Source organism: Haliotis asinina, chromosome 6 (genome assembly GCF_037392515.1).
Source record: "Haliotis asinina isolate JCU_RB_2024 chromosome 6, JCU_Hal_asi_v2, whole genome shotgun sequence".
In the NCBI taxonomy this organism is placed as follows: domain Eukaryota; kingdom Metazoa; phylum Mollusca; class Gastropoda; order Lepetellida; family Haliotidae; genus Haliotis; species Haliotis asinina.
Genome location: NC_090285.1, coordinates 45972366 through 45995499, shown reverse-complemented (window position 1 = coordinate 45995499; position 23134 = coordinate 45972366). Strand labels below are relative to the sequence as shown.

Here is a 23134-nt window from a genome sequence, read left to right as displayed (position 1 = left end):
TTTTAGTGAAAATTTCACCCTATTAAATAATTTCACACAATTTGTTTGCTGGACTGTAGAAGTATATAGATGTGTGATATTCATGTACTTGACATTATTCATGTACTTGATTTTATCATTGCAGGACCAGTCTAGTGGCAATGAAGCTGAAACGCAAACACAGGTAAGAATAGTTACCTGCAATCAGCAGCAGATTCTTATCGCTACAGTTGCAGGTTTGATTGTGATATGACGCTCCATCAATGGCAAAAACACAAGATTTGCTAAATACACATCTAGCAGTACAACAACAGACTGTATGTGAATTAGCACTAGGAATTATACAGACATGCAGATATGAGAGGTATTGTGTTTAAAAATTGAGTAAAGGTTTCTCTTTGAAGTCGTGTAAACAAAATATTGGGAGTCCTATGCATCACACATTAAAGCAGGTCTGTTTAATTTGGGGGAGCTTATTCTTTTTGGCTATCAAATACCAGTTAAAGGGAAGAAATACTACTATCAAGTGAAAATATCAGTTACTATATTTATTCTTGCATTCTTTCTTACCATGGTTTCTTTGTGTAATAAAAACCTGCATTATCTGGAGACTTCTAGTGAAGTCGGTGCAGGATTAAGTAGGAGTGTCTTAGAAAAGGTTACGAGACAATTATTTCCTGTTAGATTATCTTTTGAGGGTGTCGGGGGAAATGATTAAGTGTGACAGTGATCTGTTGTTAGATTGGTCTGTTTTAATAAAGTACTCACTGTGAAAAGATTTTAGAAAAAGTTTTCAGAATGAGTCCTAGTATCAAAAGATTGAATTGTAATTCATTTACATTAATTTCTCATCTGACATGGTCTTATTAGAGGGTTGTTACAAAATGTTTCTTTTTTCTTCATTTATCTTAAGCATGACAGTGTAAATAGTACAAGTGACAAGAACCGTACTCCTGATAACGATTTGATATTTCATCTCACTATATCTTAAATTGCTCCTTTCAGAGGCCAATTGATTTGTTCAGATCATTCAGACTGGGTTGGCATTGTGGCAGATTCACATACTTTCTTCATCACAACTAATAACCAATTGTACCTAAAAGCTATCTTTATGGACATGTCTGAAGAAGGTTTCGGAAAGCCATTATTTCCAGTTTGGTCCAAATGGAAAGGTCGCGGACATGAATGGGCATGGTCGATGAAGACTGTTGGTCCCTGATTTTATCTTCTATGGTGATAATGTAATTAAAGATAGTTATATTGATGTAGACCAACTGGACTGTTATAAATAGCATAGAAACTAGGAGGGAGGGAGAGGAAAGGAAAGATTGGAGGGGCATGTCGTTTTTCCACATGAATCCCTTGGACATGTTGGTGTCTTTCTAAGTTACTTGTACTTTTGATGGCTTTGGATTATGAAATACATAAACTCACCAGTCATGTAATACATTAAATTCACACGTGCATGCACAATAAGAATATGATAATTTAAAATCTTGGTTACATTTTTGTTGCAGTCCAAGTAAACTTATCCTCAGTACTTTTCTTTACACTCCATGACTGAGTCTAACAAAACCTTCTTATGGGAGGTCGCATCAGGTAACCTTTGTGATTGACCAATCAGAACACAGCTTACCAAATCGCAGAAGTGGACATTCGCACATACCTTTTGAACATTTCATCTCGAAAAGGTTCGTACCCGAACAATCTGGCGTACGTGCAGCCATGACAACGGCGAGTAAACGGTCGCTGAAAATGGTGTTTTTGGCAATATTCAAGGATGTCCTCTTGTGGAAATATTAGCTAATGGTAATCATGTCAAAAGCAACCCCAAAGCATATATATATATACTGCAGGGCAAATAATTGTGTTATATGCAGATTTTTGTTTGTGGAGAGACCTGTGTCAGTGGCCTGAAGTCCCTCCGATCCCTAAATAGTAGCCGTTGTCTGATTGGTTAAATCTATTTAACTGTTTCGCGTTTGATTAGACGGTCATTGGTTGCTCAAAGGTTACCTGATGCGACCTTCTACTAGGTTTTGTTCAACTCAGTGGTGGAGTGTAACGAAATACGCTGAGACTAAGTTTACTTAGACTGATTTTTATTGTTGTCGGAGTTGTTTTCAAGATGAATTTTTGATTAGTAGACAGTGAATTCTGAAAAAGAAGACAGTGAATTTTGAGGAAGAAGACAGTGAAATCTGAGAAAGAAAATAGTGAATTTTGAGAAAGAAGACAGTGAAATCTGAGACAGAAAATAGTGAATTTTGAGAAAGAAGACAGTGAAATCTGAGACAGAAGACACTGAATTTTAAGAAGGAAGACGGTGAAACCTGAAGCAGAAGACCGTGAAATCTGAGACAGAATACAGTGAAATCTGAGACAGAAGACAGTGAATTTTGAGAAGGAAGACAGTGAAACCTGAGACAGAAGACAGTGAAATCTGAGACAGAAGACACTGAATTTTAAGAAGGAAGACAGTGAAACCTGAGACAGAAGACCATGAAATCTGAGACAGAGGACAGTGAAATCTGAGACAGAAGACAGTGAATTTTGAGAGAGAAGACACTGAAATTTGAGAAAGAAGATCTAATGACTTTCAGACAGAGTTCAGTCAAACTTTCAGCCAAACACAAAATATATGATTTTCATTTTGTACACTTGCAATAGAATTATGAATACCTATACTGTCAACATTTCTACTTCACAGAGGCAGTACTGTATTCAAGGCTGTTTGAGTGCTCTAGATTTCTATGGTAACAGTGTTGCAAGTAAGTCTGATGATACATTTACATTTCCCTTTGCAAGTTAATTCTACGCCTGAGCAGTATGGAACCTTGCATCTTGATCTGGAAGCAGTTAGTTTATCGTGGGATGAAGGGATGCTTTTAGCATAGCAAAATTACCTGTATGATTAATCATCTGACAATGTAGATACTTCTCTGCTACACATGACACTATTCGTCAGGTCACTGTAAATAATAAATGATAATGAGCATTCATTCATTTTGATGTTGAACACAGAGTTTTTGACGTTAAATACACATTCAAACACCATTATGTCAGTTGTCTGGATATAATATCTTGGCCCTGGTAAAATCCTTCATAATTTATCACTATTCAAGCCCTTATAACTTGATACTGAGGTCTTGATATTTCAGATATTTAATATTATTTCATGGTACCAACAAGAAAATTACCATTTTTAACTTGATATTTGCAGAGAAATTTGATATTTTCTTACCTTTCATGAGCAAGTAATCCTGTGAACTGAGTAGTGTCCACACATTTACATGTGGCTGTAATGAAATTAGGGCTAATTGAGTTGAAGATGTCACTTATTTGTTATTTCATTAGGATTAATTAAGAAGGAATTGATTAGAAAGTAGTCACTATTACAACTAAACACCACTGACTTTTCTTGGTCCCATGAATGTCGAGACTAGCTTGCTTGACTGTATCATTGTTTGTTCATTCTATCTTTTATCCAAAATCATTCTTCCATTTCTGGTTTGTAAACAGTAATAAGCAGTGTCTTGAGTGTGAAGAGTGCAGATAACCAGCATCTGTGGCAGTAATTAGTGTCATTTGATTTTGATGCCTTGGTAACCAAGGTAACAATTGTCTGCAAACCATTGTGATACAGTTTAATAATATCATTACGTGTAATATCACCAGTAGAACCTAGTTTTGGTTGATAAAACAGTAATATTGACCACATGTTTTGATGTATGAACAAATTAGCTAAGAAGTATCTTGGTATTTCAGGACAGTTGGGTCCACTGCCAAAACCAACTCTAAAAAGATCCAGCATTAACTATTCATCTATAGTATTACAATGGACCAATCGCAAACTTGAGAGAGTCACCTACCTGGTATACAGGAAAATACTGGATATACCACAAGTTAGCAGTGACTGGCAAATCCATAACTCATCCCGATTTGAAGGCAACTCCATATCTATCTACAACCTCCACCCCTATGTCACATATAAGGTAAGTTCTGGTGGATAGTTTTCACTCACATGTATATTTACAGCTCATCTAGACATGGGGTCCATCTGATGTTATTTCATGATCTGTCAAATTTGGTGTAATCTTTGACTTTCCATGTCTCTTTGAACCTTCGGCCAATGAAGTTTAATCTTCAGGAGTCAGTCCTGAAGACTAGAAATGACACCTGATTTGGTTCTGTCAAATTTAATTATCCACTTATTACCTTAGGTTCCCAGATGTACATTTATTTCAGATTGAGGCTTCGTTTCTATATTCCTCAACTCAAGTGAATCTGAACTGTTTTATGGGGGTTTTTTTATCTCTTTTTTGTTTGATGAATTAGAAGCATGAAGAATTTGTTTTGCGATGCAAACTTGATTTAGTTTTTAGTTTTCATAAACAACTTATTGATCCCTGTGGATTGTACATGATTTTCTGCCATACAAAGGATATAACAGCACATCATAAATCTTGTGAGTGAGTGAGTGATTATTGTTTTAAGTCCTTTCTAGCAGTATTTCACCAATATAACAGCATGGGAAACTACGAATGGACATCAAACATAGTACCCATGTGGGTATCAAACCCAGGTTTTTGTCATGACAACATTTCCTCATAATTTACATAGTGCACACATTGTATTGTTTGTTAAACCTTCAAGGTTATGCTATAGGTAATTCTTCAGAAATAATTAATGTTTTGGGTGGGGAAGGGCTGAGGATCAATTATAGGATTTGTTCTGTGGTTGCTACCAATAGGGTGTGACATTCTTACCCTTTTTGCAAACACCTGGTGTCATCACTGATTTTCAGCGATCCATTCATATGATTTTCACATGTATTCCCTTCAATACTATGTGTTCTTTTGCACTGATGTTCTGTATGGTTTACATCTTCCCTGAGAACGTGTTACGATGTGAGTGGCAGAATGTACTTTTGAAACTGTTGGATTATTTTCAATGGTTTCATGTCAGCATGAAACTGTTTAATTATTTCAATTGTTTCATGTCAGTATGAAGAATAATTGCTTAGTTTACCCTCTGAAAATATTATATCTTGCCTTATTAATTTGTGAAAGACCTGGCCCCAATTTCTGGAAACAAACATAAGTCTGACTTTTGACTTAAGTTCAAGTTTTTGCTCAAATTTGAGAAAATGCAGAAACATGGATTTTCCAGAATGAAAGGAAATTGGTATCCAGCTCAAACATTGTGGATAATCTGAATTTGGTGGACAGATTTCTTTAGTTGTTTGGACTTTTTTAGTCTAAAAAATGCAGTTGAGATAAAAATTCAGCTGTTTCAAATTGTCAAACTCAGTTTGAGATTTGAGTTAAAACTTAAGTTTGTTTCGAGAAATTGGGGCTGGGCCCTGTTGGTTAAGTGTATGATTTATCAGAACTTCATTTATTTTGTCTTTCAGTTCAGAGTTTTGGTTGTGATCAGTCCACAGACAGAGCATGTCGTAATGTCACCAGAGACATTCCCCATCACCACCGTAGCCCATGGAGGTAAGAATTCTCATGTAACATTTTAAAACTCATCACATAATTATGCGAACGCCATGAAAATCTGAATTAGAACTGTCTTCAACAGTGTGCAAAATGATTTCCAAACTTTCCTACCAGTCATGCAACCTATGCCTGAAAGTTACTAGTCCACAAAACAATTCACTAGTTCGAAATTTGAACGTTGACACAGGTTTCAGGATTAAGCGACTAATATGTGGGAAATTTGTATCAGGCTGTAAATTTACATGATTTAAAAGTGTGTTATGACATAGCATGGTGGAGACAGGGATGTATTTACAAAATGACCCCTAGCAAATTCGACCTATGTAGGTCCCGAGGTAGATTAGGCTTTTAGCAACCTATTCTTGCCATAAAAGGCGACTATGTTTGTCGTAAGAGGCAACTAACAGGATCGGGTGGTCAGGCTCACTGACTTAGTTGACACATGTCATCGGTTCCCAATTGTGCAGATCAGTACTCATGTTATTGATCACTGGATTGTCTGGTCCAGACTCGATTATTTATACAGCTGGAATATTGCTGAGTGTAGTGTAAAACTAAACTCACTCACTCACCCAAGCAAATTCATTAGCTGGTCGGGCCAGTGACTGTGGCCCGACTTGGTTTTTATTAGCCACAGGCTAGCAGGCAAGTGGCCTTTTGCACACTGGTCTTCAACAACCCCTGCTTGTAAGATGCAAGCAAAGTGTGGACAGACTTGTTAACGTGTATTCAATAGATGTGGATTGATGCTCATAACATCAGTCATTGGATTGTCTCCTCCACATTGCAGTATACACAGACCTCTGTATTTGAAACGTAGTTTATAAATTAACAACAAAAAACCCAAAGCTGTTGACGTTAGTTTGTTTACAATTGCATGTGAATCCATATGTTTGAGTAAGGGGTGTATGTGTTACAAATATGCACTTATCAATTTTCATTTTGGTGTGTCAAATGTAAAAAATATTGCCTCAAGACGAGGGTTAAACCAGATGGCATTGAAGGTGAACAAGGAACTTGAGAGTGATGGGCAGCAGAGTATTTTCATGTAGTGCATCACAAGTAATGAGTATAGACTGGTGAAGGTACATGAATATTCATGGGACATCAGACATGCAAATTACAGTGGAAGTGGAGCTAGCTGAGTTGTTGACTGTCCCTTATATGGCTGTGGAAGACAGATCAGGGCAAGGAAATGGACTTTAACCCTAGAGTTGACCGCAGGATATAGTTCTCACTGTGATCGCTCACCTACATTTCGCCAAGCCTGACCCACCAAGACATGTGAAGTAAATTTGTGCTAATTTAAAATGTTTTGGGTGTTAAGATAGAAGATCAATGTTGTGCTGTTTGTGTCATCTAATGAGAGACACTCCTTCTTTTTGAATTTTATTTTTAATTTTTTCATTTGTTCTTTCGCGCTGCACTCTAATATGGCAGCTCTATGGCAGTGATCTGTTTATGATCGAGTCTGAACCAGACAATCCAGTGAGTGATGAGTTTGGTGTTGTGCCACACTCAGCCATACTCCAGCAATATGCTGGCAGGTAGTAAATAATCAAGTCTCAGATCCAGTGACTGAGTATTCATGTACATAACTGGGATTCAAGGGCATGTCAAACATGTCAGTGTCTCTGACTACCCAATTTTGTTTATGTCCTCAGTACCAGCTGTAATATGGACAAACAGATCAACTTTATGGTCAAAAGGTCAAAAGGAATTCTTGTCCTCAGAATCGGAGAACTATTCAGAAGCTCTTTCTTGGAAAGCAACATTTATGCCATTTTGTGACAGAGATTCTGTCCTCGGTGAACCTCATGAATTAAAACATTATTGACCAGTCTTTCATGATTTTCATTGTAAGCAGAAATTCAATGTGATAATGGTAGTTGGCCCACAGATACCTCTAAGGCAATGACCAATGTTTTTTGTGGAAACCAAATCTTCATTACTTTAGACAGCATATTTCCTTATCATAGGAAAATATGGTTAGAATATCTGAGTTAGTGTCATATATTTTGTAAACTGATTTCCTTGCAGTCTACTGGGGTTGCATCAATTTACTCTCCAAGGTTTTGCATAATATGAAATTGATATTGTTGTGGTGTGTCTAACTTGATGAAAACATTGAAGCTAATACTAGAGAAAACCATTAACTTGGCAAAAGCTTTACATGATATACAAATGTAATAGCTTCAATATATGTTTTTTATAAAAAAGTTAATATTTTAAAACAACAATATTTAGAGGATAAACCATATGATATGAGTGATTATAAGAAATATGTCCCGTTTGAAATTAATGTTGACTGTCCTGAGCTTTAGCTTATATCGGAACCTTGTTGTAATGACCTCAGAACAGAATGGAATAACTATTTTTTGGAATGAGTTTGGGTTTAAGCTGCTTCAGGGCAATTACTCTCACATGGTGCAATGTGTTACCTGCCAACAAGTCTTGTCTTCACACACTGCATTTTAGGATAGTGGCTATCTTAATTCACTTGCTTCTTGATGAAATATGTGTATGTGTACTTCATTAACTTAAAGATACATATAAATGTAAATATGTCATAAAACATAATGTTTTATGTAAGTCAGTGAAGTAAAAATTTGTGATATATTACATCATTTTCCTAAAACTGTTTTGTCTATAGTATAACTGTGCAAGGAATAATGCATTACTTCTGTCCCTCACCCTGATATTGCTTAAATATTGCTAAAAGCGTTGTAAAAACTCGCTCACTTACTCAAGGAAAATTGCTCACACATCTTATGTTCATTCCTATAAACCAGATTGTTTTATTAATCAACATAAAAAACATCAATTATTTTCCCCAAATGATTTTGTACAGAGGTCAGTGTTCAGATAGGCAGGGCTCGGCTGCTGACAGTGTTTTCAGTAGCCTGACTGGTTGGTCTGAGATGGACTAATTCTCCTCTAGTTGGGGAGTGTTTGTCCACATAGTTGGTGGTGATTCTTATCTCTTGGCTGATCAATCTGTGGGACGATATTGCCTCTCCCACTCACACAACCAGTCAATAATGGCTATGCCAAGCTTGATCAGGGGCAATATTGCAGTGTGATAAGATCCAGGAAATGTAGAAAATGGTTATCGCCTTGTTATTAATACATGCATTTTGGTTTTATTAAGGTTGCCACAATATTTATGGTTTATTTTTTGTTATATTTAGGTATTTACTTAGTAGAGTTATTTTGCCAACACTGGTCAAAATGAACATTTCTATATGTATCCAAAGTCTGCTAGTTTGTTATTAATATATTGTTATTTTTCTTTAAAAAAGGGCTAGTGGGGTAGTCTAGTGGTTAAAGCGTTTGCTCGTCATGCCGAAGACCCAGGTTCAATTCCCCACATGGGTACAATGTGTGAGGCCCATTTTCTGATGTCCCCTGCTGTGATATAGCTGGAATATTACTAAAAGTGACGTAAAACCAAACTCACTCACTTACTCTTTCACTCACTCACTCTTGAAAAGAAGATACAGAAGATAAATGTCGCATTATTATTCATAGGAAATAGTCGAATCTTTCACAAAAATATAGTTAATTTGCAATAGCCTGACAATGTAACTACATTATTTTGAAATAATTGGGTCATACCATTAAAATATAGTAATAGAGGTTGTAACTTCCTTTAGTAGAATATGACTCCCCAAAAATGCTTCTGCCATGGTAGTGTTATTGAAAAAAATAGATATAATGAGTTGTTGCCTGCCAAACGTCATCTGACCATAATAATTATCAACCACAAGACAGCTACAGTGGAGTTGTTTCGATACAATTATCCTCACAACTGTCTTCTATTCTAGTTATTTTGTGAATCGATTCAGGATACATTTACCGCCGACTTTTCTACTGATAATCACAGGACATTGGATTGAAACCTAACATGACCGACAGAATCTTTCAGCCAAGGAGCTCTCAACGTTATTCCCTGATTCCTGTTACTGTCAGTTTTTTAGTCATTCGGTGATCGTTATTCCGTGATGATGAATACACACTTCAGGGCACATGCGAGACTGTTGAGGCATTCACTAGAATCACTATGTTGGGATGAAGTGTTTCACTTCATTTAGATTGGAAAAAATCAAACTACGAAGGATTAAAAAACACAGTTGCACTGGTCTAGAGCCAGAAATATGATGAAAATTGAATCATTTGGAGGAATTGTATGTGTCATGCTTACTGTTCCCAAGAAAGAGGCAGTTGCAGGTGATAAATGACTTGCTTGACATGGTGACTTCTCTATTTAAAAAGGACCAGGGAATATTTGCCTTCAGTAACCCATGCTTGTCATAAGAGGAGACCAATGGGATTGAGTGGTCAGGTTTGCTGACTTTGTTCCCAAGTGCGCAGATCGATGCTAATGCTGTTGATCACTGGATTGTTTGGTCCAGACTCTGTTATTTACAGGCTGCTGCTGTATAGCTGGAATATTTGCTGAGTGTGGCATAAAACTAAACGTACTCAGTCTTTTCAAAAAGTAAATCCTTAGTGGTGCTGGGATATTTTACATTTTTGTGTGGTACAGATAACACTCGTTAACCCACTCACACAAACACATGCACACGGGCATGCATGCATGCATGCATACATAATGTAACCGCACATCGCTAAATGACAGTGACCTTGAATGCAACATTAGATGTAATTTCACCAGATCTTGGGGCATTATTTAGAGCGTAAGTGTCATAATTCCTCGTTTAATGTTGATGACACATGCTCTGATTTGCTTTCAACATTAACATGCTTCGTTCACCCAAAACTCAAGACTCATCTACATGTCTGTTCAATCAAGTCTTTGATGAGCATATAGATATCAAATACCATTTTTTCTCACTAACACCCTCTCTAGATAACAGGCACATGTCTAGCAAAGCAGATAAATCTTTTTACTAATCTTTAGGCTTTCTTTGCCCTACAACAATGCGTGAGTGAATTAGGCTCATATTGCAATTACTACCTGCCTAACATATGGGTTTGATGCCACACAAACTGGGAAATCTCTTTTCTGAGTCTCATACACTTCCGGATAATCCTCCTCTCATCATATCTCCACCTAGACGCCATTCTTCATATGGTGCCCGTCTGTGACACAATCACAATTATATTGCTGTTTAATCTTGGTAAAGAAAGTCCTAGTGTTGTCTCAAAAGCACCTACAATCAAATCATTGACTCTTAGAATGTTGTCCAGTCATTGTTCACTGATGAGGACACTACAATGTCAAGCCTTGTCTGCCACATAATGATGCACTTTTGTAGTTTTTGCGGTCTGGTCATGGCATCAAAGCATAGCTTAGTGTAACTTGTGCTGCAACGCAGGATTCGTGATACGAATAGTACTGGTGTCACTTTGAAGAACAGCTCTGATCTATTTATTTCCTTGTGATTATTCCTATGACAAAGCAATTGGTGCTGCAAGTGACAGAATGATTGTGGCGCCATGCAAAAACATAATTTCTGGAACTACTTGTGGATGAGAGTGGAGTTTTCAGATTTGTTCGTTCAACTTCTTGAATGTCAGTAGAGTTCTCCTGTCAAATATACACTCAGACAGCTATTATGCGATGACCAAAATACACAGTACCAGTTTAAAATTCACTGCCTGCTAACAAGATTCAATTATTTGTCAAGAATACATCACCATGACGGTGTTTGTAATTACCAGTAAAACAGAGGGATATGAGTACGAGTAGATGTTGGCAGAATATTTTGAATTTAAGTTATTAGGATCATCTTTTTGGAATTCATATTTGGAATTTGGAGTTCTTCCTGTCTCAGCATGGACATTTTGTATTGGAAATGAAATTCAAATTCCATTTTGTAGCATGTTACAACCAATGTTAAATTTTGTTGAGGGAAATGAAATATTGTGATAAAAAAATCAAAACAAATTGGGATCAAAAGTATGATCACAAATTTACTTGACTGGAAGGTAAAGAATACATTCAAATAAATATTGGAATCTTTTGAATTTTTAAAAGGATTCCATTGTCTGAATGGAATTTGTATGCATATTTGCTAAAAGGATTTTAACATCTGTCAGGACATTAGATTGTATGTATGGCATTGATATTGATGAATAATAGTGTAACTTGGTCCGTTGATGTTTTTATGCTTTGAGCCATCAGGCTTACTTAGAAATGAGTGTAGAAATGAGTGAGTGACTTTGGTTTTATGCAATATACCAAACATCACCAGACAGTCCAGTGATCAACAGCATGAGCATTGATCTAGGCTATTTGGATATGTCAAACAAGTCAGGGAGCCTGACCACCCAATCCTGTTAGATGCCTCTTACAACTAGCATGGATTTCTGAAGACCAATTCTAACAGGGATCTTCACGGGTCCTTACTTTGAATTTGTTTTGAAGAAATATATGTGTTTGCAAGTGATTAGTATGTTGACCTTTTATGTTTTAGTGCCAGCAAGTGCCCCAAAGATCACGAGTTTGTCTGCCCCATCCCCATCTGTGATTTCCATTGCCTGGGACCGCCCTGCTTACACAAATGGCGACATAGTAGCCTACAAGATCACCATTGACCCAGTTGGCCACCCGAGTCTACGTCGGATGACAAAGGACATCCTGGGGGATGTGCGGTCATGGACGGTGGGACAACTTCAGCCTTCACAGAAATATGTTGTCACCGTTGCTGCTTCCAACAGAGTGGGAGAAGGCCCTGCGGATGTCGGACAGATCCGAACTCCTAACCCCGGTAACTGTAAGTTGTGTGGCTCTGCATGCCCGCTGTGCTTGTTGATTCTAGCTGATTGGAGGACAACGGGGTTATCAAGGCAGCCATGCAACTAGCCACCCCACTGGCTATTAAAATCTCACACAATCATACAGGCCAGCGGATTGGCTAAAAATGCTGGCCAATTTCTGATTTTGCAGTTTATTGCTGCTATGAATCCAATAACTTCTAATCAGCCAGACGATTGGCCACCCTCAGCCACACAACTTGTAATCTTTAATTCTATTGGCTGAGATGGGTTTCACCCACCAGACGAGCATTCCTCCGACTTCCCTGGCATTTGACTAAATCTTGTATCAGAAAATTGATGCATATTAGAAAGTTGATCCAAATGTGCAAGACGCATGTTAAAGAATCTCCTCAAACCATCCTAAGTTATACTACCATCATTATCATGTAAACAAACATATCTGAGAATGAAATCTCCTTCATGTAATTGCCTTTTTACGTTGCTTGTGGCATGGTAGACTTGCATGTGGCTTGATACTCCATCGACTAGAATAATGTGACTTGCATGAACAGTACTTGCAGATGTTGGAGCTACAATCTGTATAATGTAATCTGAACATGTAGGTCTTTTTACTGTAAATAGTGAGCAAGTTGGACTTCACATACTGTATCCATGAGCGGAATGGAACCTGGACCTTTGGTGGTATGAGCAAATGCTTTAACCACTAGGCTGCCCCACGCCCACTTCACTGTAAATAGATTGTCGTCAGAGTTGCTGGAATAGAAATAATCAGTTGTGTTTGTATCAATGTCATCTCCACTTAAACAGCAGCATTCAAAGTTGGTGTTTTTAGTCGCTGACTTTTGTCACAAGTTTGAAGCCTAATTCTTGTTTAATTCTATTTGTTTTCATCCTAAATTATCAGAATCATTGCAATACAAATAATTGTGTATGTATGCCAGGTCAGTTTAATAGTGCCATACAGAGTCAGTGTTCATAAGTTTGTAGCGTTCAGTACTAGCCTGAAGTTTGAGTCTAGTATAGTTCTGTTTGGTACTGTGGAAATATTAGTTGCTATAATGACAGCAAACTCACCTGAGATATTTGATTTGCACAAGGTTTTAAGGTAATAATTATTAACTTAAGTGACAATTTCTACATAATCTACAGAACCCCTCAACAGACTTGTATTGGACTTGCCTTCAAAGATAGAATTACTATACATCCATGGGCTCAGCATTTAGTACAGCCTTGGAGCAAAGCAACTGAGCATTGTGCTAAGAGCCTAAATTTAAAACTCAGTTCATCATTCATTTGCATGGGTGGGCTGAAAGATATTGTTATCAGTGACGAAAATCTTTTTCTTGGTTGAAGACAATACAAACTAAACATTAATACTTTTATCAGTGAAATAATGATGATATTTTCCATGAACGTATTCCAGTAACAATAAAGGTGTTTTAACAACAATTACAACAACAGCCAGCTGGCCAATATTACTGAATAAAACCTGTCTGTCTGTCATCATAATGTCAAGACACTTATGTACACGTTGTACATCATAGGCTTCAGTCTGTGTGTTGACCAACAACTAGTTCCATATTAACTGAAGCCAGTGGCACATACAGTTCAACACGCAACATTTCTCTCTAAATATTGGCTCCCTGGAGTGACAGGCAATGTAGATACTATCTGCAAGTACTGGGAACCGAATTTCATGGCAAGAATCATTCCTGGCTGCAGTTGAAATATGTAACTTTACCATCTACATGTTCTGTCATGTGCTAACCCACTTTACACTGACTGAGTGGGTTAAACCACTTGAATCATGATGTCCTAAGATAAATTCTTTAAAGTGAAATTGATTTTCATTTAATTAAATAATGTTTTTTGTATGAGGATGGATAATATTGAGAAAAGAATGACTGACATATTTCACCAACAGCAACATTGCGAACCATTGTCATTATAACTTCCTATGCATGAGACATTATTACCTTGAAACAGCCCTTCATCTGAAAACCATGTTTTTATTTCATTTGCATGTCTCTGTGATTACCCTTATTATCATTACTATGCATTTTGGTCCCTAATGTTTATGATCATGTGCCTGCTTTTTCAGTTGCCCTGGAGTAATTTGGGGCTACAACAGATCCCTCATACAGGGATACTGACTTTGTCTTTAAGATGACATTTGCATCAGGGGATCTTGTTGTTCCCTGGTAGATCGATGCTCATGCTATCAACCATTTGTCTCATGAGATGACTACAGCATTATTGACCATGACATTTGACATCATTCATTTGTTGTTAACCTGTCATTGAATAGTTGTTATAACATATTCTTAGTTTCATTCCACTCATATATTCACAAAATGTGTTCCTTGTTATTCTTACAAAGATTGTTAACCCTGCATGTTTAGATGATATATTGTTTTCAGGACATTGTTACAATGCACAGATACAACTCAGTGGCCAGCCCATTTGTTATGAATTTATTTTTACACTTGTTTTTGGTGTAATATCGTAGAAAATGTTAATGTTATCTCTGTTTACTTAATAGTACAAGGGTAACTGTCTAAAGAAGGTGGGAAAAAACTCAAATTACCCTGTGCCTCTAATGCAGCTTGGGTTACATGTTTCACATTATCTTTATTTCCTCCACCTAAAAGAGGAATTATCAACTGTTGTCATGCAAAATATATTACAAGAAAGGAACCAGGATGTAGACATCTATCTAGGGCCTTTGCAGTCAGTGAGTGTGGTTTTACACCACTTTTAACAATCTTCCCCACAATATCCCGGCATTGGACATTAGAAATGGGCTTCACACATTGTACCCATGTGGGGAATTGAACTTTGGTCTTCAGCGTGACAAACAAAGGCTTTAACCACCAGCTTACCCTACTGAGATGGGATTTCAGGTTACTCAAAGTTCATTGATCTGTGTCCAGCAAGTATTAATTCAGGTCACTTTTCAAAAAATTATTTTTAATGCAACGTGAATAGATGTCACATAAATGAACATAAAACAAGATTCCTTCTTGAGGCTATGATTGAGAAGAGAGGGTTTTCTAGGTAACCAGAGTTTCTTTAGGATTTTCTTTAGCATTATGCTTCAAGCTGGACAGTGGGCAAGACAGTTTAATTGGCCATTTACCTGTAGAGGTCATAATGAAGTATTGGTTGTTACGGCTAGTTCCACATGGCAGTCTTGTCTGTAGCACAACATATTTTATTGTCTCATTGCAAACAATCTGCCACAATCTCAGTGACTGCACTGCCTTTATCACATTCAAATGCCAATAAAAACAAATTTGTTCAGGATAGCCTTTCCAGCTATAACAGTGTAATTTGTGCTTAGATCATGGACTTCGTGGCTACTAGCACATTGCAAATGTGTGATGATGATACTGGCAACCAAATGGACCAGGAGGTAGGACATTATGACTGGGATGATTGATTGCTGTGGATCACTGGATTGTCTGGTCCACCCTTTCTTGACTATAAGCTTTCTTCTACTAAAAGTTTAATCTTGTTGAGTGTGGTGTTAAACAACGAGAACACAAAATGTCAACTATTGATGTTTGTTCCACAAATGAGTACCTATGTCATTTCTCCATTATCTTTCACTATTTGCTCATACTCAAATTTTCTATGTTGTTTATGAACATAACAATCTTTCAGAGATGCTCATACTTAGGTGATAGAGTCTGCTGAATTGTAACCCTTCTATGATGTTGTTTTAAAGTGATAAGACTATTATTCCTGTTACCACTCAATTGTTTGACCTTTCGCCAAAATGACACTGAGACATTGTGCATTTTTGTGGAAACTCTCAGAGGAAACACTTATGTTTTGGCGTTTTTGTCCCCTCTGTTGACAAGTTGACATTCACAGTTGCCATATGCTCCTGTATTGGCAATGGCATTTACAAATGTCACATCGCTAAGATGCAATCTGATACTGTCAAGAAGTATGCATAAAATACTATTAAGTCCATTATCTGTGAGAAACTTGTTGTCCTCGTGGGTATTCCCTGATTTGGATCCAGTATTCATAAAAACAGGAATTTGACGATATGTTATCAAGCTTTTTATCTAAATTTTCAAAAACATCATCATTAATATTTTCATCATCTCAGAAACATAAGCTCCAAAATGTACAAGGGGTATGTAAACTGTTGTTGGATTAACAATGGGTAATGGTTTTGTGGTCCTGTACAAACCGTGAAGGTCACACAGAGTTTTATCTTGACAGACAAACAAGGGACATGGGTGGGTGGGTGGGCTTGGGAGGGGCAGGGGGAGGGGGGAACCCCTAGGGTGTGTACTCCAAGTGAGCCAAGAAACAAAATTAAGCGACTGCTTATGCATTCATTAAACCAATAATGACATCAAACATGTATGACATCAAACATGGAAAAAGCATGATACAAATGCCTTTTATAATATTGTGGTATATGGTATATGGTAGCAAAGAACACACAGACAGGTAAGTTAACTCCATCAGGTGGTCGGGTTCGCTGATTTGGTTGACACGTCACCATATCTCAGTGTAGTAGATTGATGCTCATGCTGTTGATCACTGCATTGTATGGTCAAGACTTGATTATTTACAGACCACCACCATATAGCTGAAATATTGCCGAGTTCAGCATTAAACAACAAACTGTTTGTCATCAATTGATAGATTCTATGTCAGTTTGTAGCCATTTGTTTCCAGTTAGGGCCTCATAACTTTGTGTCAAGCCAGTACGATATCCTTGTTTATCTTTGGAAACAGTAGCTGGGGATTTAAGCAAATTCTGTATTAGCCTTTCGGCAGGACTGCATTAAAGAATCCAGGGAGAATCTGAATGAAAACAGTCCCCTGGCTGCCTTTTAGGCTTCTAACAGATGTGGAAGTGTTTGATGCCCCATTGCTCTTGGGTCTTTACACATGAAGTGAACCCTCCCTGGGTCTCTTAGTCCCAATCAATTGGTAAACATTCAGTCTTATAAACTTTCCCAGTTGCTCTTGGATCTTTACACATGAAATAAACCCTTTGCACATCTCGTACCCAAAGTACAGAAATGACCTGATTGGTAAAGATTCACTTGTAAACTTTTCTCAATTCATGGTAAGCTGTAGAAGTGATCTGTAGAAACAAACATCCATTCACAAATCACCATGTTCCTCAGCTCACTAGAACCTAGAACTTGAAGCTTGTAACAGCCTCCAAAACATCAGTACCTGGTCTTCAGCGAGATAACATAAACAACAACAATAAGATGAGTTGCTTCTGACAGCCATATGTTCTTCAGGTAATTTCTGTATAGTATACATACTACTCTCTATTTCTGCACCACCAGGGTCTAAATCAACAAGCATCAGACTCACTTGGGTACCTACATGTGTATGTTTAAATCGAGAATTAATGATTTGAACCTCCTCTTAAGAAATATTGTTTGTGTATGTAAACAGTGTTGAAAGGACAAGGTATGATAAGGGTGGTTTTTGGCCCACTAACAGAATTGGCTGAAAACATGTTATTTGTTTAGAGACAAGTTAGCTTTGCATAAAAATGCTATATTTTATATGTTCTGAGGTGTAATTTTACTGCAGTGGGGGCCCAGAATGGGTTTTATCAGTTCCCATGAAAAATAACACAAAGCCTGAAATATCAGTGTGCCATAATGGCTCATTTACAACTGTCATTTTATTTACATACAAATTAACGCAGTTTTACGACAGGTAGTCATGCTGAAAAACATATCAATGTCAATCATACTGTTTTAACCGCAAGGGGCCCAATTAGGGTTGCAAAACATTGTTAATTCAATTACTTGCCAATTGTGTCCCCAAAACTCAGTCATTATTCACAGCATTCTTTGCAAATGTAATCCATGGGTTCATTGTACAACATGTAAGCATGATGACAAACATGTTGTACTAAGAATCACAGGGGCCTGATTTGGGTAAAGTTACATTTTGGGCACAGCTTCATTCCAGCTAGTAAGTGTTACAAGTCAGCATTTACAACCAGTTTTAGCAAATATACAGTTGTCATCTCAATCATCATATGTTAATACAATAGCCAACCATGTTGCACTAAAAATCACAGGTCTTGACCTCAAAGGGGCCCATTTTGGGTGAAATTTCAATGTCAGTGCAGGTTCATATTAACACCACGCACATGTTAAAGTCAGTATTCAAAAGACTTCACAGAGTAATTATTCACTACTTATCCACTTTAAAGATAAAAAACATCCACTATTACTTTTCATTCACACAGTCATCAATCTCAGTATGTGATTCACTCTCAAGAACTGCAGTATTCAAAAGTGTATAAACCTAAAGTAGATCAAAATATCTAAAATATGAATTTAAAATATTGGGTCCAAAGGCAACTAGACTGACTTGAAAAGGTGAATGGTCAGTGTGTCTCAAGAAAAGATTTACATGATGTTAATTAAAGCTTATTTCACCAGTGTTGTAACATAGATTACCAAACTTATGAAAACAAATTACAATATTTGGATTTGATGCGAAACAGTTTAATTAAACATTGTAGACTTGATAAACAAACTTTGAAAAAAAGAAAGAAAAGTTACATGGATTTGAACTTGCATGTCTGATAACAAAAAATACTGACAGTCCACTGTTGCAACCATTAGGCTACATATTCCTTTGCCTCCCAGTGTGAATTTAAGCTTATATATTAGACTTTACAACTATGTATGACTTAAAAAATTCTTGTCATCTTTATGTATGACTTGACGTCTGCTTGTGTTCATCATCTGCTAGACCTTGATACAATGTTCTTATTCTAGCTAAAAAAATCCTTTTCATACAGTTAAGTGTAGTCATTTTGGTTAAATCTAATATGTCATTGAAAACATCAAGGTACATAAGGTCTTGGAAAATCCATATGTTTATATATGGCAATCCTGTTGAATGACAGTGTTATTTTGACAGACTAACAGGTGACTCAAAGGTGTTTGATACACAGATGATAGAAAAACTATGATCAAATTCTTACATAATAACAAAGATTCGGGACACCTGCAGTTTACGGGTCCCTGCCTTCGGCAGTCACCCGGAAGTAGAATGTATTCTATAGTAACGTGTACGCGCCTTTGGCGCGAGCTTACTGCCTTTGCCTTTAAAAGAAAAGCACGCGAGAGCAGGCTGATATCCGTTAGGAGGCATTTTAGACGAATTTAGAGGTCATTTTCATGTTTACTGGCAAAAGTTTAGTTTAAAACTTCGTCTGAAAGACGAGAGTTTTAAACACGAATTTTAGTAATACTCCAAAACATTAATCCAGTCGTTAGTAATCAAAGGGAAATCCTCATGACGTTCCTTTTCTCTGATTGGTCAAATGTGGACGCACGTGTTGAATGTTCCAAATAAGGTAGTGGGTTACTAGGAATGCCACAACTTGAATGAGATGGGATATGTGCATGCGACAGTAAATCATAGTAAGGAATTTGTGAATGCAGAGAATGGTGTGTGCACAAATAAAACTGAGAGTACGTGGAGAGTGGTGAAAGCGTCCCTGCCCAGGTATGGAACTGCGAAAGGATTGTTTGATAGTTCATCGTGAGGTAAAAATATTTACGTTGTTTTGATGATCCTTTTGTAACATTTCTTGCGTTTATCCCCCCCCCCCAAAAAAAAAAACAAAAAACATGCATACTTTAATGATTGAAATTGAAAGTAAAGAAAATGGTGTTCAGGATTCGGATAAATTTAATGCAAGCGGAGGTTTGTTCTTGTAATGTAAGTGAAGCGTTTTGATATTAGACATCAAATAAACTTACCTCTTTTTGTTTATTAGGAATAGAAAAGAAATGATAAGTAATATGTAAAAATAATGTAGGGGGGCACCTGCCCCCCTAAAACCCCCCATTCTGTTGAAATATGAGATTGCAAAAAAATCATACATTCGGTTAGCACTGGGAAATTTTATCGTGATCTTAAAAAATGAATAAACACTGCAATTGACAATACCATGACATAATACTGACCCTAAAATAATGTTGAGGAATGAAGGTCTTGAGCTGATTCTCGATTATAACCCAAAGGTAATTTAATAGGTCAAACAAGGCCATAAAACAGTGGCAGTTACTCGCCGGAGTAAACAAAAAATGGCGTCAGCGTTAGTGCTCGCTTCAATGTAAATATGGCTTCTGCGCATGTCTGTCACGTACACTTCCGGGGACCCATAAGGTGCAGTTTACCCAAAGATTCTCACCTTTACAGTACTGCTTGATCATATTTTGAAAATCTTCATACATCTTCCTACTTTTCTAGCAGAGACCAACAACCCAAAACCAATGTTTACCTCTCATAAATCAGCCTTGTGAGTGCCTTATGATATTGAAAATTTTAATAAAGATGTTTGATATGTGTATTTTAGATAACAAAACCATTCAAAATATAATGTATCATGGCACAGATGTGTAAATGTGATGGATTGTTTTTAAAGATGTTAGTTTATGTCAATGTTTATTTTTTGAGATGTTGTATGGGGCAATTTCATAAACCGAAAAAATGTACTTTTTTAAAGATTTTGATGTGAGCAAAAGCGTGACCCACCACAATTTTTTAGGTGTGCATTCTAATTTACTCTCTTCATATGTGGTGAAAAAATTGGGATGGGTCACGCTTTTGCTCACACTTTTCTACCACTCTGAAAATCAGAAAATGTAGGTTTCTAGAAGATATTGTAAAATATGTTAACTTTGAGGTCTTCAAAGAGGAAAACTAACAACACCAAAAACATAAAAATGCAATTGGAGGTAACTTCAACAATTAGTTTAGCTCCTTTTATGCTAAAATTATTGTGTTGTAAAATTTTGATGATCATGACATGTTGTGGGCCAATAATGGCCTCTATCATACCTTGTCCTTTGTGTTGTATGTTTAAGCATTCTGCTGTCTTTGTTTTATGTAGGTGTATATGGTCATATGCTCTCTTACAACTTGTCTTAACAGATTGGATATGACTTACATCTTCTCAGGGGAATGTTACATTAAGTATTGGAGTGTTTAAATAATATTGTGTTTTAGTCTGAAAACAATATCACATATGGATTTGTGTGTTCTCTTGAGATTGTTTTAGACGTAGACTTACTTGTTTTTGAGGAAAGTTCTTTTTTTTTTTTTTTTAAGAAAATGGTAATGGTAATTAGATGTGGTTTAATTGTTCTGATATTTTTAGCTTACTATATGGAAAAAGATTTGGGTCTAAAATTCCTGCATTGTGTCTTTGAGAGTAGAAATCACTGATGAGGGTGTACACTTAGGGGTCTTCTTTAGATTTAGCATAAACGGAATGAGTTTGAGGATTTCATTACTTTTTCTTGATATAGGACAGCATGTGGCCTCTTCTCTGTATTAGTTATTACTGCCATTTAATTTGAAATCTTTGAGCCCATTTATGCCAATACTGTTTAATCTCGTGGGTAGCGTTGGTGGCATTTAGCCATGTTAGCTCAAAGATAACAAACTGGAGACTCCATGTTATGTCACAGACAGAGTATGATGCTGTAGATTGCACTACATGCATTTTCTTAAGCAAAAGTGGCATGGCTTTCATCAGATTCAAATGACGTGATCTTCCTCCAACAAATGTCAAGAGGGCATCGCACACTTCCTGATAGGTTTTCAGTTACCCCCCTTGCTTAGAGTAAAACTATACTTCATCATGGATTTGGGCAATTATTGTGACAAATTTGTAACATCAGCTCTCTCTATCTTTAGGAGAGGATGTTGTCTGCCCTCACGTTCTGTGTTATCTATCACAGAGCATGGACTGCTTGTCCAGTTTGAAAGAAGTCTTGATGATATATCATGTATAGGAAGCCACACAATGCAGAACCTCCAAATGGGATTAAATGCTGCGAGTAATCTGTATGAAAACTGTCTGAACAAGATTTTATGTAATCAATGTATGTGTTTTCTGAATGTATGTCACTGAATGATGCCCAGGATCACTGCCTTTTTAAATGCATATGGTTTATTTTGTGCCAGACAAGCTGCAGGGAGGCATCCATGTTAAAACTACTTAAGGTCAGACCTAGTTAGTTTCTTGTTTTAGGGACCTACCAATCATATTTTTACAAGAATATCAACAAAAGAAAAAATCCTTATCTATTTATTGGCCAAATATGTAAACATACAAGAAAAAATCTCTTTGATTTATTTTTGCCCCATATACCCTTAAATAATCTGCCAGAAGCAATCGCTTTTAATCTTTGAGCTTTACTTTGGCTGGTGATTCTATTTTTAGTTTCTTTTCCTTCCTTCCTTCCTGAAGGTTTTCTCAGGACAAAAATCTGTAAAGCAAGAAATAAAATTGGTCTGACCTAATACAAATACAATGGAAACTGTAAATACCGACACCTGTCCAATCCGGCATCTTGTCAACACCGACATAAAATCTCCATCCCATGTGTGGCTTATACATTTATCGCCAGCTCTATAATCCGGCACATTGTCTAAACTTGTTTCTTCAGTACCAATGTGTGCCAGTTTAGACAGCCTCCTCTGTATATCTGTTTTGACCTTGTAAGAAACATTCGCTGGTGCGAAGTTTGTTGATGCATTTTAATACATGAGTGTCATTGCTTTTGAGATATAATTTGACAGTGGGGTAACCCAGTGGATAAAGCATCTGCTTGTCCAATGAAGAACTGTGTTCAATTCCCACATGGGCACAATGTGTGAATCCCATTTCTGGTGTCCCTTACTGGAATATTGCTATGAACGTTGTAAGATCGTACTTAGTCACTTACTCACTTGTGTTAGTTGTTCTGAGTTTCGTTTTATGTCACACTCAGCAATATTCCAGCAGAGACCATATAATAGAATATATGGTCTCTGATTCCAGGTGTATGGCAGTGCTGCCTTGTAGATGTTGTAATAAAAAT

General features: G+C 36.9%; 1 protein-coding gene across 4 annotated transcripts in view; it reads left to right on the top strand.

The window, feature by feature from the left end:
- The window catches only part of LOC137287015 (proto-oncogene tyrosine-protein kinase ROS-like), a 157282-nt gene that overhangs the window by 74319 nt on the left and 59829 nt on the right, over positions 1–23134 (top strand). For 3 of the 4 annotated variants that reach the window (XM_067819099.1, XM_067819097.1, XM_067819100.1), the window contains exons 4-8: positions 125–163; positions 2690–2750; positions 3748–3974; positions 5396–5483; positions 11930–12229. In XM_067819099.1, the coding sequence (XP_067675200.1) occupies positions 125–163; positions 2690–2750; positions 3748–3974; positions 5396–5483; positions 11930–12229 (715 nt within the window). The remainder of the gene's footprint in view (positions 1–124; positions 164–2689; positions 2751–3747; positions 3975–5395; positions 5484–11929; positions 12230–23134) is intronic. The other variant, XM_067819098.1, reaches the window with a different exon arrangement.